We start from the raw sequence: 14,375 nt of genomic DNA on the forward strand, positions 1-14,375 counted from the left end.
TGGGCCGTCCTTGACTGCCTTCCCAGGCCACAGGCAGGGAGCTGGATGGGAAGCGGAGATGCCGGGATCAGAACCGGCGCCCACATGGGATCCCGGGGCGTTCAAGGCGAGGACTTTAGCCGCTAGGCCACGCCGCCGGGAGGTAAGGGTATCTTGACCTATGATTTTCCTTTGTTCTCTCATATGAAGCTACTACATAAAGAAACATTGGAATTTGTGGCATTCAGAGATCTTAATTGTTTATATTTTTGGTCTACAGCTCTTAAGTGTCAGTAAACCCAAAGAAATCACATGGAAGCTTCTTAAAGTTCAGTTATAGACACTCTTCTCACAAATTCCATTCCACAATGATCTCACCAATCTGAATTTTATACATGTAGACCATATGATTCCAGAGCAAGTAATTCACTGAGCTCATTTTGAGAACCATCACTGGGTAGTATATATGGGGTGAGTTACACACCCTTGAGTTTTGATTACTGCCTCTATACATTTTAGCATTTCTGTCAGACTGACTGAAGTTAAATAGAGAATTTACTTATTTTTGCTCATCTTTCTGTTTCTGGTATATTGTGCAATTTTTAAAACATAATCGTATTTAACAATGGGACAGCATTCGGAGAAATCTATATATGTTTTTTCTTTATGTAAACACAGTGTTAGGTTTATCAAAAATCATGGGGAAGTGGAATTAAAAGGTAAATTGATTTTGATATAAAACCTTTTTTAATCCATGGGTAGTTTTCTTTTAGTATTCCTTTTTCAAGAACTCTTTGAAGATTTCTCATAAGCGTATATTTGAAAAAATTTTGTAACAAGATAAACTTATCATTTAATTCCAGTTTGCATGGATTTTTTGAAGTAGTTGCATAGAGAGCAAAGATCAATCACTCAGCATGGCCTCAGTGTAATCAATAAACTGGGAAAGCTTAAGATGTCTGGGGCTAAGGCTGCTGCTGCCATGTATTACAGTATACTGTCCTACAGTAAACTCTGTTGTTTCAAAATATAAGTAGCAGGAGCATTCTGTAAATTAATGATTGAAAGTGAAGCATAGTAAGTATGTGATCAAGTAAACTAGTTATTATTATTACCAGGTATTACATGCTGTATAAAACATCCGCCAATTCACTTTACAGTTGCTAGCAAAATCTGGCATTGCATTAGGAGGAAGCAAGATCATAAACTCTGAGTCCCATGGACCTCCCAGTATGTATTTCAGCAGGAAGCTGAAATGAAGAGTAGAGCTAGCATTCAAACATATGCACTTGGACATGAGTTGAGAGTGTCCCAAGCAGTGGCGTAACTGCTGTGCCAAGTGCCCACCCCATGTAAACAGTTGCACATGTTATAAATAGCATGTTGCTGTATGACATTATGACAGTTATAACACTACTAAGCAATACGGATTTTTCAGTCTTTTTATGATCATATAATATTAATGTCACACATGTATTGGCTGAAACATTATGTGATGTTTAACTGCAGTTGGCATTCAGTAAATAGTTATCCATTAAGTAGTACATGCTACATAAACTGATTAGAGGTTCATGGGCTGTGCCTATGGGACTGGTGTAATGATTTCAACAAATAACAATTTCTTCACCAAAGTTATTGACTTGAATTATGTTTCAGACTCCTTTTCTCTTGCATTTCATTATTATGAAGCAGGTTGTTTTTAGCTAGAGAAAGATATACTTGAGGTCTAATGTTTAACTTACTCTTGCCTACTCAGATTCCTATGTACAGGGATGTACAGTGTGGAACTCCTTTAGCAGAGGCCTCAGCATGGATAGCGTCCTGGGTCTGAAGGTGGACAGTAATGTCTTCTTCAACATTGTAGGCCACACACTACTGGTGGGTAGGTGAAATGCATTTGTTTGATTTCTGTATTCTGCAGTAGACACAGATTTCATAAAGATTTCTCTCAAAATGTTGGATTTCCAGTTTTTAGAAACATTGGCCTTCTGCCCATTAGAAATAAGTCATAGCTAAAGGTTCTAATTTTAAATTTAGTTATCACTGACTGGCTTACTGACCTTTACTCACAGGAAACTGACTTTTTAAAGGTTCAGCTCAGGTTAATACATATGTAATGGGAGGTTTTGAAATTTGCTGTCAGCAATTTTCACAATAATTGTAAAAAACATAAATACATCCTCATACAGTCCCACAGATTGTCAAACTTGAATGCTGGCCAAGGACTTAAAACTCTTGGGTTCTTGTTTTAACTCCTATGGTGTCCTGCTAGAAAAGTACATTTCCCCCCCGAGGGTCTTAGAAAAGTACATTTTTTTCACCAGGATCTTATGTTTACCTGTGTCTGCTTTTGTTTCCTGAAATTTCTTACTTTGCAAAACCCATAATTATTCCTAAAATCCCAAATTGTGTCATAAGATGTCTCTCCTTATAATCGTTTAACTGTTTCTTAGGACTTAGAATATAATCCAAATCTTTTAACTTGGCTTAAGAGACCCTTTCTGTGATTTTGCTTCTCTTAGCTTCTGTCAACTTGTCTTACAAATGATTTCACGTCACTGATGGCACTGACCAATATTTCATTGTAATTGCTTGAAATGTGCACATTCCCTGGACCTAGTGCGGTGGCCTAGTGGCTAAAGCCCTTGCCTTGCATGAGCCAGGATTCCACATGGGCACCTGTTCATGTCCCAGCTGTTCCACTTCCTATCCAGCTCCCTGCTTGTGGCCTGAGAAAGCAGTTGAGGATGGCCAAAAGCCTTGGGACCCTGCACCTACAATGGGAGACCCAGAAAAAGTTCCTGGCTCCTGGCTTTAGATGAGTTCAGCTCTGGCCATTACAGCCACTGGCAAGGGAACTAACAGATTAAAGAGCTTTCTCTGTCTGTTCTTCTCTCTGCAAATCTGACTTTCTGAGGAAAAACAAACTTTAAAAGGTGCACACTCCTCTGTGCCCCAGTGCCTTTGCAACAGGTCCATTCTCCTGTATGTCATTCCCCTTCCTCCTACAAGATCCTGATTCCCAGATCCCCATCACATGTCCCTCTTTCTAAGACTGTTAAGCACTAATCAGCACTTCTTGATTTATAATTGAATGTTACATTTTTCACCATCAGTTAATGTGTTTTGTTACTGAGTATCCTGAGAGTATAAATATTTAGTGAAGAAACAAGGATCTTATACCCCTGGCTGTGTGCAAAGTGCCCCTTTTAAATGCCAAGGACAATTGAAGTAATCTGATGCACAAAAATCATTTCGTTAGTAAAGGACAACCACAGGGAAGTGAAGCTAACAGATGCAGGACTGACTGTGTTATTATTTTTGCCTTTGTAAGAGAAAAGATGAAATATCCATCAAAAATGCAGGAAGGTGTCCTAATAATATTTAACATTTTAGCACAAAACAATTATACAGCATTGGTATTAATTAGGAAAGGAAGAAAACCTGTAGGAAAAATGTAGCCATTAGTTCTTGAATATTGCAAATGATCAGTATGACATTTAACATAGTGTAAGTGGAAAGATTAAAATATTTGTTACTACGTTACAGCTAAAGCACTCAACTTCGTATTTAACAAATTTCCAAACCGAGATATGTGAAATGATGCTTGGGAAGCCCAGAGTTTTGTGAGATTTTCATTAGTGATACTATTTAAGTAAAAAGTCTATGTAGCATGACCATGCTTACCCTTTTATTCCAGCCTCCATGGCTTGTCTGGCTTTTCCACCCTGTTCCTCTCATCATTCTGGCTGTTTCCAGGGGACCCAGGGAGTTAGGTACCAATACAGATAGCTTGGGTTGGGACACGCTGGATATGCAACATTTAACTGTGGAAAGATTCACTTAGCTTCCTCTGGAAAGCAGATTTCTCTGTTCCTCTTTTCGTTTAAAATAAGCTTCATATTCATGATACTCCAGAGCTAAAATGTCCACATGATCCTTTTGTTACAGCCTGGTTTATAGACTAGAAAAACAGAAAACAAAAACAAAACCGCCCACAACCAAAGAAAAAAATGGTGTGATAGCGTCTGTTGTGTTCTGAGTAACTTCAAGTGGGATGAGATGACATATTCTTTGTTTTCAGGAGCATACATGGAGGCAAGACCCATTGCTTGGGAGGTGATAACCAGAAGAAATTATGGTAAGTATGTAAATTAACTTTAAATCTATGAAAGTCTATTTAAAGTTGTTATGTATTTTATAGGAGGGCTTAATGATAAAATGTTAGATATATTGAAAATGTTTTAATGTATTAAATGTTTCCCAAGTACATCCTAACTATGTATCTTCACATACATGAAATATGTATCTATGTATCATATGAACTTTGATGTGAATTAGTAGAATCAAGAGTGTAAGTGTGTAAACTTTAGTGATGTTTGTGAATCCTCTAGGTTTAATTTCTAACTTTTTAATCAAACTGGTCAGAACAGGGAAATATTATCAAGAATAATGTGATCATCAGTGTCTCTGGTGCTGAGGGACTCTCCAGTTCTGAAATGTTGACACCGTCTGGCATTTACATCCGTAATCCCACCAATGTTATAGAGGTAAGAGCTTCACTCCACCAGAAAGATCAGACCTAAGAGAGCTTAACAGGCACTCCAAAAAGCTCAGGGATGTGGTGTGTAATATTTACTTGCTACCCACTAGAACCCATAAGAAAATAATTTATGGTTCTGCATTAAACATGTGGTTAGGGATAAACATAATTGTTTCTCTTGGGATTTTTATAAATAGTCTTTGTAGAAATATCTGTGTAGAGGAAAACAAAGTAGCCATTGCTCATTTCTGGTCATCTACATGAATGTGAATTTAAATATCTTCTTGAGTTATTCATGTGAATGCTGATATGTATGCTTTGATTCTGATAGCATGAACTTGACAATCTAGTGCTTTCTCATAATGTTCATGTTGTCATGCTGCTGCTCATACTAGGAGTGGATATATGAGAGCATTCTATATTGCAGGAAGGTGAAGGAGACTTTCATGGCCTGGATTTTTTTTTTTAACCTCACCTTTCACTTTATCTTGGTAAATTTCTGTGTAAACACTTTAAGCAGTCAGTTTTCTTATGTCCAGCTATCCACAGATTTGTGAATAAGGAATTGCTATCAGGGTAATAAATGAGCATGTAGTTTCCCCTTTTCCAATTATTTTATTCCATGAATCAGCTATGAAAGTGGTTTAGCACCTGCAACTCCTGTTGTAACGTCACAATGATGCTGTGCTTTTGAGGAACTCAAAGTGTGAACCTCTTTTTCACTGATCATCTTTTTAATTACCATCAACTGAGTAACCTCTAATAAAAGTTGTGGTTACTCTTTCAGCCCTTTAAAGACTCTTAATTATGTTTGTTCCAAGCACAGCACCTACACACCATTTTAGGTGCCTAATGGGGGTAGCTAATATACCAGGGAGGAAAGGAGGCAGAATTGCATGGATCGCAGGAATCTGAACTCTAGAGAAGAGTTGCATTTCACTTCTTGGTCAGAGATGTCACATAGCTATGCCAGCTCTTTTGGGAACTTAAGGAATCATCTTTCAAAATACTTTTAAAATTAGCCAAACCTTGATTACTATGAAATATCCAGAAGATATTCAATATATTCCTAACTTATTTTTCTTTGATGGTTTTCAAGTTCTCTATTGCTGTTTTCATTAGCTTATTAGAGAATCCAGGATAATAGAACAAGGTCTAGAATGGTTGTTTCTCAATAGAAAAATACTGGCTTAATAAATGAATGCAGTATAAACACACAATCAAAAATGAATGAGTTGAGGGAGGAAAAAATATTATAGCTTTTATGATTTCAAAATCAGTTGGTGACTGAAAAGCAAGACGTTTAATCAGTGGCACCATTAAGATCCTGGTGGACTAGCCAGCCTTCATTTAGATCTTCATTTAGAAGAAGTAGCCTGATCCTTGTGGTTGGGCAGCCAATCCTAAAGGCTAAAAACTATCTCTTCCCTCACCAATGCATCTGACCCTGTGGTCCCTGACTTTTCAAGGGTTCAGAGGAAGAGATACCCAAACCTGTACAGGGGTTGTGGTTTTGTTTTTCCTGAATTGACCTGACCCAGAGCTTAGGACCCAACTCCCAGCCACAGTGTAAGAAATTCACTTTGGTTTCCTCTCAGTCCCCTTTGTAGTTTATTTACCTGCGACCCAGCACAGTACAACAGAATCTTGAATCCAATATTGCTTCTTAGCTTTCTCAGTCACAGGTAGTCTAGCTGCCTGAATTGCTACTGAACTAAGTTAAGGACATTTCCTTTGAGAAACAAACCCTGCATTTTGGGCATTCTTGCCAGCGACGAGCAGAGCATGTTATACTGCTGGTGTCTCCAGTGGCTCCTTACAACTCGTCCGAGTTTCGCAAAAATGGAAATTTTGCTAGTTCCTCTGTGCATCCTCTGTGCATTTCCTCAACAACTGTAGCTGCTGAGTCTTCAGCTTCTTCCCAGAGGCTCTGCATTTCCAGAAGATATACCCTATGTGAACCTGTTCTCATTGCCACAGGTCTCAAGCAGCTGGAGACCGCTTACTTCCAGAGCTTACTAGTATCCCATGTTTTTGTAGGTGCTAGAAATTTCCTACGGTCAGACTCCCGTTTAGGGTAGTCAGTGGAAAAAACCCTGAAGAAGAGCCCTTTGGCACACGCATTTAATTTGAGGGGAATTTGTTCTGGTTTGTGAATCAATTTTGTGAGGAACTCTGTGTTTAAAGGCCCAACCTTGTTCTCCAGCTCTCCCCACTCAATAGGTAATGCATATTTAAGATCTGCCTGAAGGGTTAACTCACTTTTTTCCAGCGACTGTAGATGCACACCTCAAGGAGCTGGCTTACGTGGGCAGTTAATTTTTCTCTGGAATTTCTCTTACTTGAATGTCCATAATACACTGACTTCTGCATAGAATTGATTTCCACACAAAATTCCCTGCTTGCCTTAAACCCTTCCACACATGCCGCTGGCTGCCTGCATAAATATGTGGTTTTTTTCCTCATGAGTCACTTGTCGCATACCCAATTTGGATGCTGAGTAAAAAGGGCTGCGAGCGATGTGAACCAAGTGCTCAAGTGCTTCTTTTATAATAAAAGTGAGCCTTATTGGCTAACAGAGAACCAAAGTTGCAATCTTCTGCTCAGCTCAAAATGCACTTGGATGGTGTTTATATCTGTATGTGATCACCATGGTACTCTATACATGCTAATAATGCTAGGGCAGATGAATCAACAAATCCATTCAGCCTATGAAAATACTTGTGTTTAATCACTTGTGCTGATGAAACGAATAAATAAGGATGTAGCCAACCCTAGGAATATGGTTTTTTAAATGCTGGAACATTTCTCTTTGTAAAGCAATGGTAATAGAATATATTTATTTGTTCAGGTGGCAGATCACTTTTAGCCTCTAGCGCACTTATCTCATTGTTTTTAAACTTGTAGAAAATGTGGGTGTTTAAGATGCTCTCATGCTCCTTTTTAAATATTTTTATTGTTTTATTATTTTCCATGATCTGGTTTTGTAATCATACGAATAAAAATTAAAAAGAGATGCTCCCATCTCTGACCCTCTGTCCTGGCACAGCTATGACATTACCTGTGAGCCATACGTGTGGTAGAAACACAAGCACTCCACACACATTGTTTGAATGGTATTAATTCACATTTACTGTCCTTGCAAAGATTTGTTAAATCTGCAGCCATTGTTGAATTCCTTTGTTTTTCTGTGAGGGCTGGAGAGATATAATGGACAGATGTATTTGTCAATTCAGACACGGAGACCCTTCTTGAGGCTGAGGACTGAGCACAAATCCTGTTTTTCCATAAAAGGGAATAATTAGGATAACCTGTTTAATGCTAATAAATATTTTGATGGATGTTTACTATCAGGTTTGATTATTTTAAATACCTATACTGCAGTTGACCATGTTTTAGTATGTAGGTTGAAAATATGGAATTCCACCAAATTTGCTGATGAAATGCTGGCAAATGAGTATAGTCATTTTGATGATACATGTTGCTTTGGTGCACTGTATACCAGGGTTTCTCAGCTGCAGCAGTATTGACATTTTGTTCTGTAAAAAAAGATTCTCTGCTCTGGTGGGCTGTCCTCTGTATAGCAGTAACCCTAGTCTTCACTTACTGAGTATCAGCAGCACTCCCCTCCACCTTCTGAATTGTAACAATAAAAATATTTCCCCAAATTTCCAAATGTCCTCTGGGGAGCAAAATCATCCTTAGTTGGCAACTGCTCCACTAGAGCATGGTACCCCAGCATGATTGATGCTCTACACAGGGCCTGATTCCCTGAAGTCCTGTTAACAACTTGAATAGTACATCAACTGAATAGTCAATAATATCAAAAAAGCCACTTTTGTTAGAGACCATGTGGTAGGTGAATTATATGATTAGAATTTTCAGTGGCCTCAGAGAATTGGAGAATTAGAACTTAAAATAATGAAGTAAGGAATGGGGAAATTAGTCCATAGAAAAAGAAAAGATTTTGTAACTGAATATGAAATGATGAGTGACTGTATTTAGAAATACCCAGGGTGAAAAACTTTGGATTTGTGTGATGAATAATAAGCTAAAGATAAACAAGAAGCACAGGCAATTGTATCAGTATCCCTTGGACTCTGGCTGCTGGCCAAGCTTCAATTCTTGGCATACACTCTGACCTGATTCATGCTGCCCCTGAGACTGAAATGCCCTAGTCTTTAGTGGTTTCCCAACTTACATAAAACAGGGAGTGTTAAGAGGATGTATAATTAAAGTGTAACAGACTGTCATGTCCAAATATGGGGAAATAGTGCAGTATGCCTTTCTGCACCCAGACCAAAGATGGACTCCCAGTGAAACTGTTGAATATAGCCTGACAGTAGGATACTAGACTCTCTGACATTGTCCATGCCAACCATGTTGGGTTACAAATAGCAGAAAAAAGGACTTATGATTGTTGATGAAGGACTGCCTCATTTTAATACTAGAGGGGGAAATCAATGGGGAAGGAGGGCATGTGAGGAGCGGGCAGGAAATCCCACAACCTATGGAACTGTTTCATAAAATAATAATGATAATAAAGAAACAAGGAATGTTGTGTGTCAGTGGTTTAGAAACAATGTATGATGGTGCTTGAGAAACTATGAAAAATGGAATTAATAGATAGCTTGCAATCTATAATGCTTTTGAAAACCTCTGGCACTCTGTGCCTACATAGGGGAATAGGGTATTTAAATTGCCCGTCTCTAGGTGTTGCTGCTATATTGGAATTTTTCAATGGGTCACCTTTAATTGGAGAGCTATCTTTGATGATTTCCAAAGTTGCCTTTACATTTTGGGAATTGAATTCAATCAAAAATTATTCTAGAATGACCGTTGCCCCAGGATGAAATCAGCTTACTGGGATTATCTTACTTTTCTTCCAGTGACTATGAGAACATAATTTATGCTGCCAGAATGCCCTTAATATATTGAGTTCTGCCAAATATGCTGTTTAATATGTTTTGCCCACTACTGGGGAGGCCACAACAAATGCTTGCTCTGCCATTGTTCTAATGATAGAACTTTGTATCTGCACTTGTTTTTTATCTTTTACATCCTATTTTTGGCATATCCGTTCTGGGTTCTGTCTTCATGCCTTTACCTATAATCTTTGACGTTTCCAGCATTAGCTTCAGACAGAAATGGCTCTAACAGTTATTTTCTCGGTGGCTTTGGGGATGCTATTTAGCATCTGTGACTCTTACTGTGAAATTGTAATAACATATAACTCATTGAATTACTGTTGAAATTAATGATACTCTAGAATCAGCTTTTGGGATTACAGTGGCTTCTCTCTAAGTCTTTTTCCATGGTAATCATGGTTATACTTGATCACAATTTAACAGAAGACAAATATATCTAAAGGAAAAAAAAAATTCAGCATAAACATCATTTTTCCCAGAATCATGTAACAGATTTTATTGTTATTTTGCTGATCCTAGACCTTCAGTTTTCAGCAATGATTTTAATTTACAATAGGGGGTTCCAGAGGTTGCTGGTAGAAGGTAGAAGTCATCAGATGTATGAAGCACTGCCTGGTACTTGAAGGTTTCTCTTAGTTGAAGTCTAGATAACAAAACATAACATAGTTATAATCTTTCCCCACCTAGCAGGTCATGAGTTCAGTTAGAATCCCAGCTGGAATACTTGGACTTTCAAGCTTAGATATAAAAGAATTGTCAGGTTTCAAACTTTGTCAGAGTAAACATTAGTTTAGTTTAAAACTATGGACTAGATTTATATCAATTTAACTAGTTCAAGTCCCAAGTTTTGAAACATACTCAATGAATGCAATGGAACACATGAAACCTTTTGTATGAAACTGTTATCTGAAACAATGAAAGGATTAGCATATGGCCTCAGAATATAAACCCATCACAGGATAGGTAAATGCAAGTTGACTTCTTAACTAACCCTAATTATTGCAGTTGACGTTTGAAAATGTTATAGTAGGGCCCGGCACCGTGGCACATGGCTAAAGTCCTCACCTTGAACGCACCCCGGGATCCCATATGGGCGCCAGTTCTTATCCTGGCAGCTCCACTTCCCATCCAGCTCCCTGCTTGTGGCCTGGGAAAGCAGTCGAGGATGGCCCAAAGCTTTGGGACCCTGCACCCGCGTGGGATACCTGGAAGAGGTTCCAGGTTTCCCGGTTTTGGATCGGCGCAGTACTGGCCATTGTGGTCACTTGGGGAGTGAATCATGGGAGGGAAGATCTTCCTCTCTGTCTCTCCTCTCTGTCTATCTGACTTTGTAATAAAAATAAATGAATCTTTTAAAAAAAAGAAAATGTTATAGCAGTTTTGCATCTAGCTAGGAAGCAGGCAAGTGCTAGATTTTCTGAAAAAATTACGCTTTACCAGTCGTTGAAAGCCATAAGAGTTTCAGGAAGATATCTATGGCCTAGAAAGTAAAGTACAGCACTGAAAACATTCTGTTACAAGACCTACTAGTCACATTGTAGATGGCACAAGATTTAAACTAGTTTTCATTTATAACCCAGCAGTTTATAGTATTCCAACGAGACTTTACTGAGCTTTGTACACTTTAAAGCCGAGGCATGCAATCTACTAATTTATAGGATAACAAGCCAGGTACTGGCAATTGAAGAACACAAGAATACTAAGTAGATAAGCTGAGAAATCCCAAATAACTTGGCAAATCATGAGCAAGACATGAAATCTGCCTTAGGGCAGTGAGGGTATCCTACCTCAGTGAAGTCTAGCAAAAAGTAAAGAGGGAGATGGCAAACATGTCAATCAGGAGCCTGGTCATTGATGCAGACTGAACAGTTTCATAAAAGTGCATGCCAAAACTACCACGGAATAGTCTTTCTAATCTCTTTCTCCTCTCTGAACATGTCTTTGGATTCTTACTAATTAAATAGTATAGCATTATTTTCTTAGCTATCTCTGTAAATATATCTTTTTTAATTTATTCATTAATTACATTGTATTATGTGACACAGTTTCATAATGTGGTCAAAAGATTACCCGCACCAGAACTATCAGAGCACTTTGTGGTACCCAAGACTATAAAACACCAACCACATGCTTTGACTGTAAACTTTGCTACCCACTAAGACAATATCTGATGACTTATCATAGCAATCTGTGGTTTTTATATCCTCAGATTAAGGTTACCAGATGAAACATACACAGAACCCCGCATCAAATTTAAATTATAGATTTGGAATACCTATCCTTCAGGATTAGGAACACACTTATATTAAAGTGTATTTCATAGTACTAAATTTGTTTAACTGGGCATTCTATTTTTATGCACTAAATATGGCAACTCAACCATGGATTGAATATACTTAAGGTATCCTGTTAAACATTTGATTGAGGCAAATATTTCACTTAAGTAGGTGGTTAAAGAGAGGTTGGGAGGCTCAGTGTCCTCATTCTAATTGCTCCCCTTCCTCTTTTCTACAGTTTGGTACCCATTCTTCTATATGTTGATTGAATTTTTCATGTGCATATTTAAGGATCTTTTCCTTATGTTTGACAAAAGAGAGTTTGATTATCATGCGAAGATCACATTTGGTCAACCCTATTGGGAGTTGTGTGTCCTTCCTATATGTTGTTTCCCAATTCTTTCTCTTTATTAGGTCAGTTTTTGTTTATCATTTCATTTAATACATCTTTAATCAAAGCCTTCTGGAAAGAAGTCTTATATTTGTCCTTTTAGTAATGTCTTTTAATTCTTGAATACTTTTTTTTGGCTTGACTCAGTTCTAGATTTTTAATTGTTTCCCATAGTAGCACGAAATATCTTCCAAATCTGAGATTTTTTCTTCTGCATCACTCATTCTATTATCGAGGCTTTCCACTGAGTTTTTACTTAGTTCCATTGTGTCCTTCAATTCTGATAGTTCATCTTGGTTTTATTTCAGTGTTGCTCTTTCCTGTGTTATGTATTGCTTAAGTTCCTTGAATGCCTATATGTGCTTTTTGTTGTTGATAAGAAGCTTTATAACGAGTTTTCTGAATTCTGCATTCCCCATTTCTTTGATGTATTCCTCAATTACCTCTGAGGTTGGAAAAGGCTCTCGCTCCTTTGCAAGGGAGGCATCAGTAATATTCATTGTGCCTCTGTCTTTTTGTTTTGGTTATTGCAATTCCTGGTTAGCAGATTCTTCTCTTTAGGGCAGGTTTCTAAGCTGTGTCACTCACAGGTCTTCTGTTCAGTTTCAGCGATTGTATTTGGTACCTGGTTCTTTGATTAGCAGTCACTTATGCCACTCCTTCCAAAGAGTTTCAGACCAAGGCTCTTGTGCTAGGATTCCAGCTTGGACTCTGTAGCCATAGCTTGGTTTTTACCTCTCTCCACCCCCTGTGATCCCATATTGTGGTTGCATCATTGTCTACACAGCCTTTTTTTCCACTTTTGGTTTGAGCAATGCCTAGAATTAGAGAGGCACAAGCTGTCCTAAATCACCAGTTTTCGTGGTGCTGATCTTGCCAGAAGCTGATTGCTGTTAGGTTTGGGGCTCCCAGACCTATTTGGGATAGAATCTGTAGGATGCCACATTGGTACTATTTTCACTATGGGACTAGTGTACTGAGCTGGAAGCAAGTTTGCTCCTGGCTTAGAGCATGCACAGTTCACTGTTGCCTCTCCAGTCCCACAGAGTTTGCTTCAGTATACCAGATGGAGTCTGATCTGGCACTGGTTGGGTTCTGTGTCTGCTAGCCATGCCTGGGGGCCACCCAAACTGATTTTTGATTGAACCTATAGGATATCATGTCAGTGCTACTTTCTCTGTGGGACTGCTGCAATGTGCTGAACTAGAAGTGAAGTCCCTTCCTGCTTATGTGCAATTTGATGTTGTCTTACTAGTCCCACAGCCTTTGCCTCAGTACATAAAATGGCATCCAGTGTGGCAGAGTGGGGGGTCTGGGCCATAAATTCCACCCTGTTCCTTCACCACCCACTTGGGGTGTGCTGCTCTGCCCCTGTTCATGATCAGATGAAACAAATCAGCAGGATGGGCAATTCTTTACCTGTGTTCTCCTTCTGAGTTCCCAGTGACCTTCCCCTTCCCATCTGGCTGCTGCCAATCACCAATCACTGACTGCCACTGAGTTATCTTTTCATTTTAGTGCTGCTCCATTGTTTTTGCCACTCCCTGTGGCCAAGTGCTCCTGGGCCATCAGCCTGTCTTCTCCCATTTCTTGGAAAGTGCCTTCTCTGCTTCCCCTTGGCTAATGGTTCTCTATCAGTTCAAGTCTGCCCTCACTATATACCACCATTTTGCTCTCTCTCCCCAGAATTATATTTCTAAACTCTGTGGTCAAATGGAAAATTTATACTTACGTAAATACATTAAATTATTTAGATAATGCATCCTATAAAGGAATATGTAGGTAATTTAACAATGTAATTAAGACTATATTGAGAGGGCTTGGCAGTGTGGCCTAGTGGCTAAGGTCCTCGCCTTGATCCCATATGGTCGCTGGTTCTAATCCCGGCAGCTCCACTTCCTCTCTATCTCTGCTCTCTCAGTATATCTGACTTTGTAATAAAAATAAAATAAATCTTTAAAAAAAAACCTGTGCAAAACATGCAATATGAAAAAATATTTATAAAAAAAACATTGAGAACATTTAGGTTATGGTTGAAATTAGCCACTGTGCCTAGAACTAAGCAATGACTAGTACAGTCATGTAGTTATTTGCTTCTAGCGAAATAATTGAGTTGTTCAAAGAATAGAGAAAACTTTTGTGTAGCCATGCTTTCAGGATAGGTGGGGTGTTCAAAAGTTCGTGGAACAATCACATAATCCTTTAATTCTGCTTTTTTTTTGTGAACTTTGAGAAGTACCCTAATTTGTTTTCCTCTT

At 38.6% G+C, this 14,375-nt stretch overlaps 1 protein-coding gene across 1 annotated transcript in view; it reads left to right on the plus strand.

Moving 5' to 3' along the window:
* Nucleotides 1–14,375, plus strand: part of PKHD1 (PKHD1 ciliary IPT domain containing fibrocystin/polyductin) — a 440,412-nt gene that overhangs the window by 190,984 nt on the left and 235,053 nt on the right. Inside the window, exons 40-42 of the mRNA XM_058662233.1 lie at nucleotides 1,736–1,861; nucleotides 4,064–4,120; nucleotides 4,408–4,529. Coding sequence (XP_058518216.1) covers nucleotides 1,736–1,861; nucleotides 4,064–4,120; nucleotides 4,408–4,529 — 305 coding nt within the window. The remainder of the gene's footprint in view (nucleotides 1–1,735; nucleotides 1,862–4,063; nucleotides 4,121–4,407; nucleotides 4,530–14,375) is intronic.

The sequence above is a fragment of the Ochotona princeps genome, chromosome 1 (assembly GCF_030435755.1).
Source record: "Ochotona princeps isolate mOchPri1 chromosome 1, mOchPri1.hap1, whole genome shotgun sequence".
Classification (NCBI taxonomy): Eukaryota; Metazoa; Chordata; class Mammalia; order Lagomorpha; family Ochotonidae; genus Ochotona; species Ochotona princeps.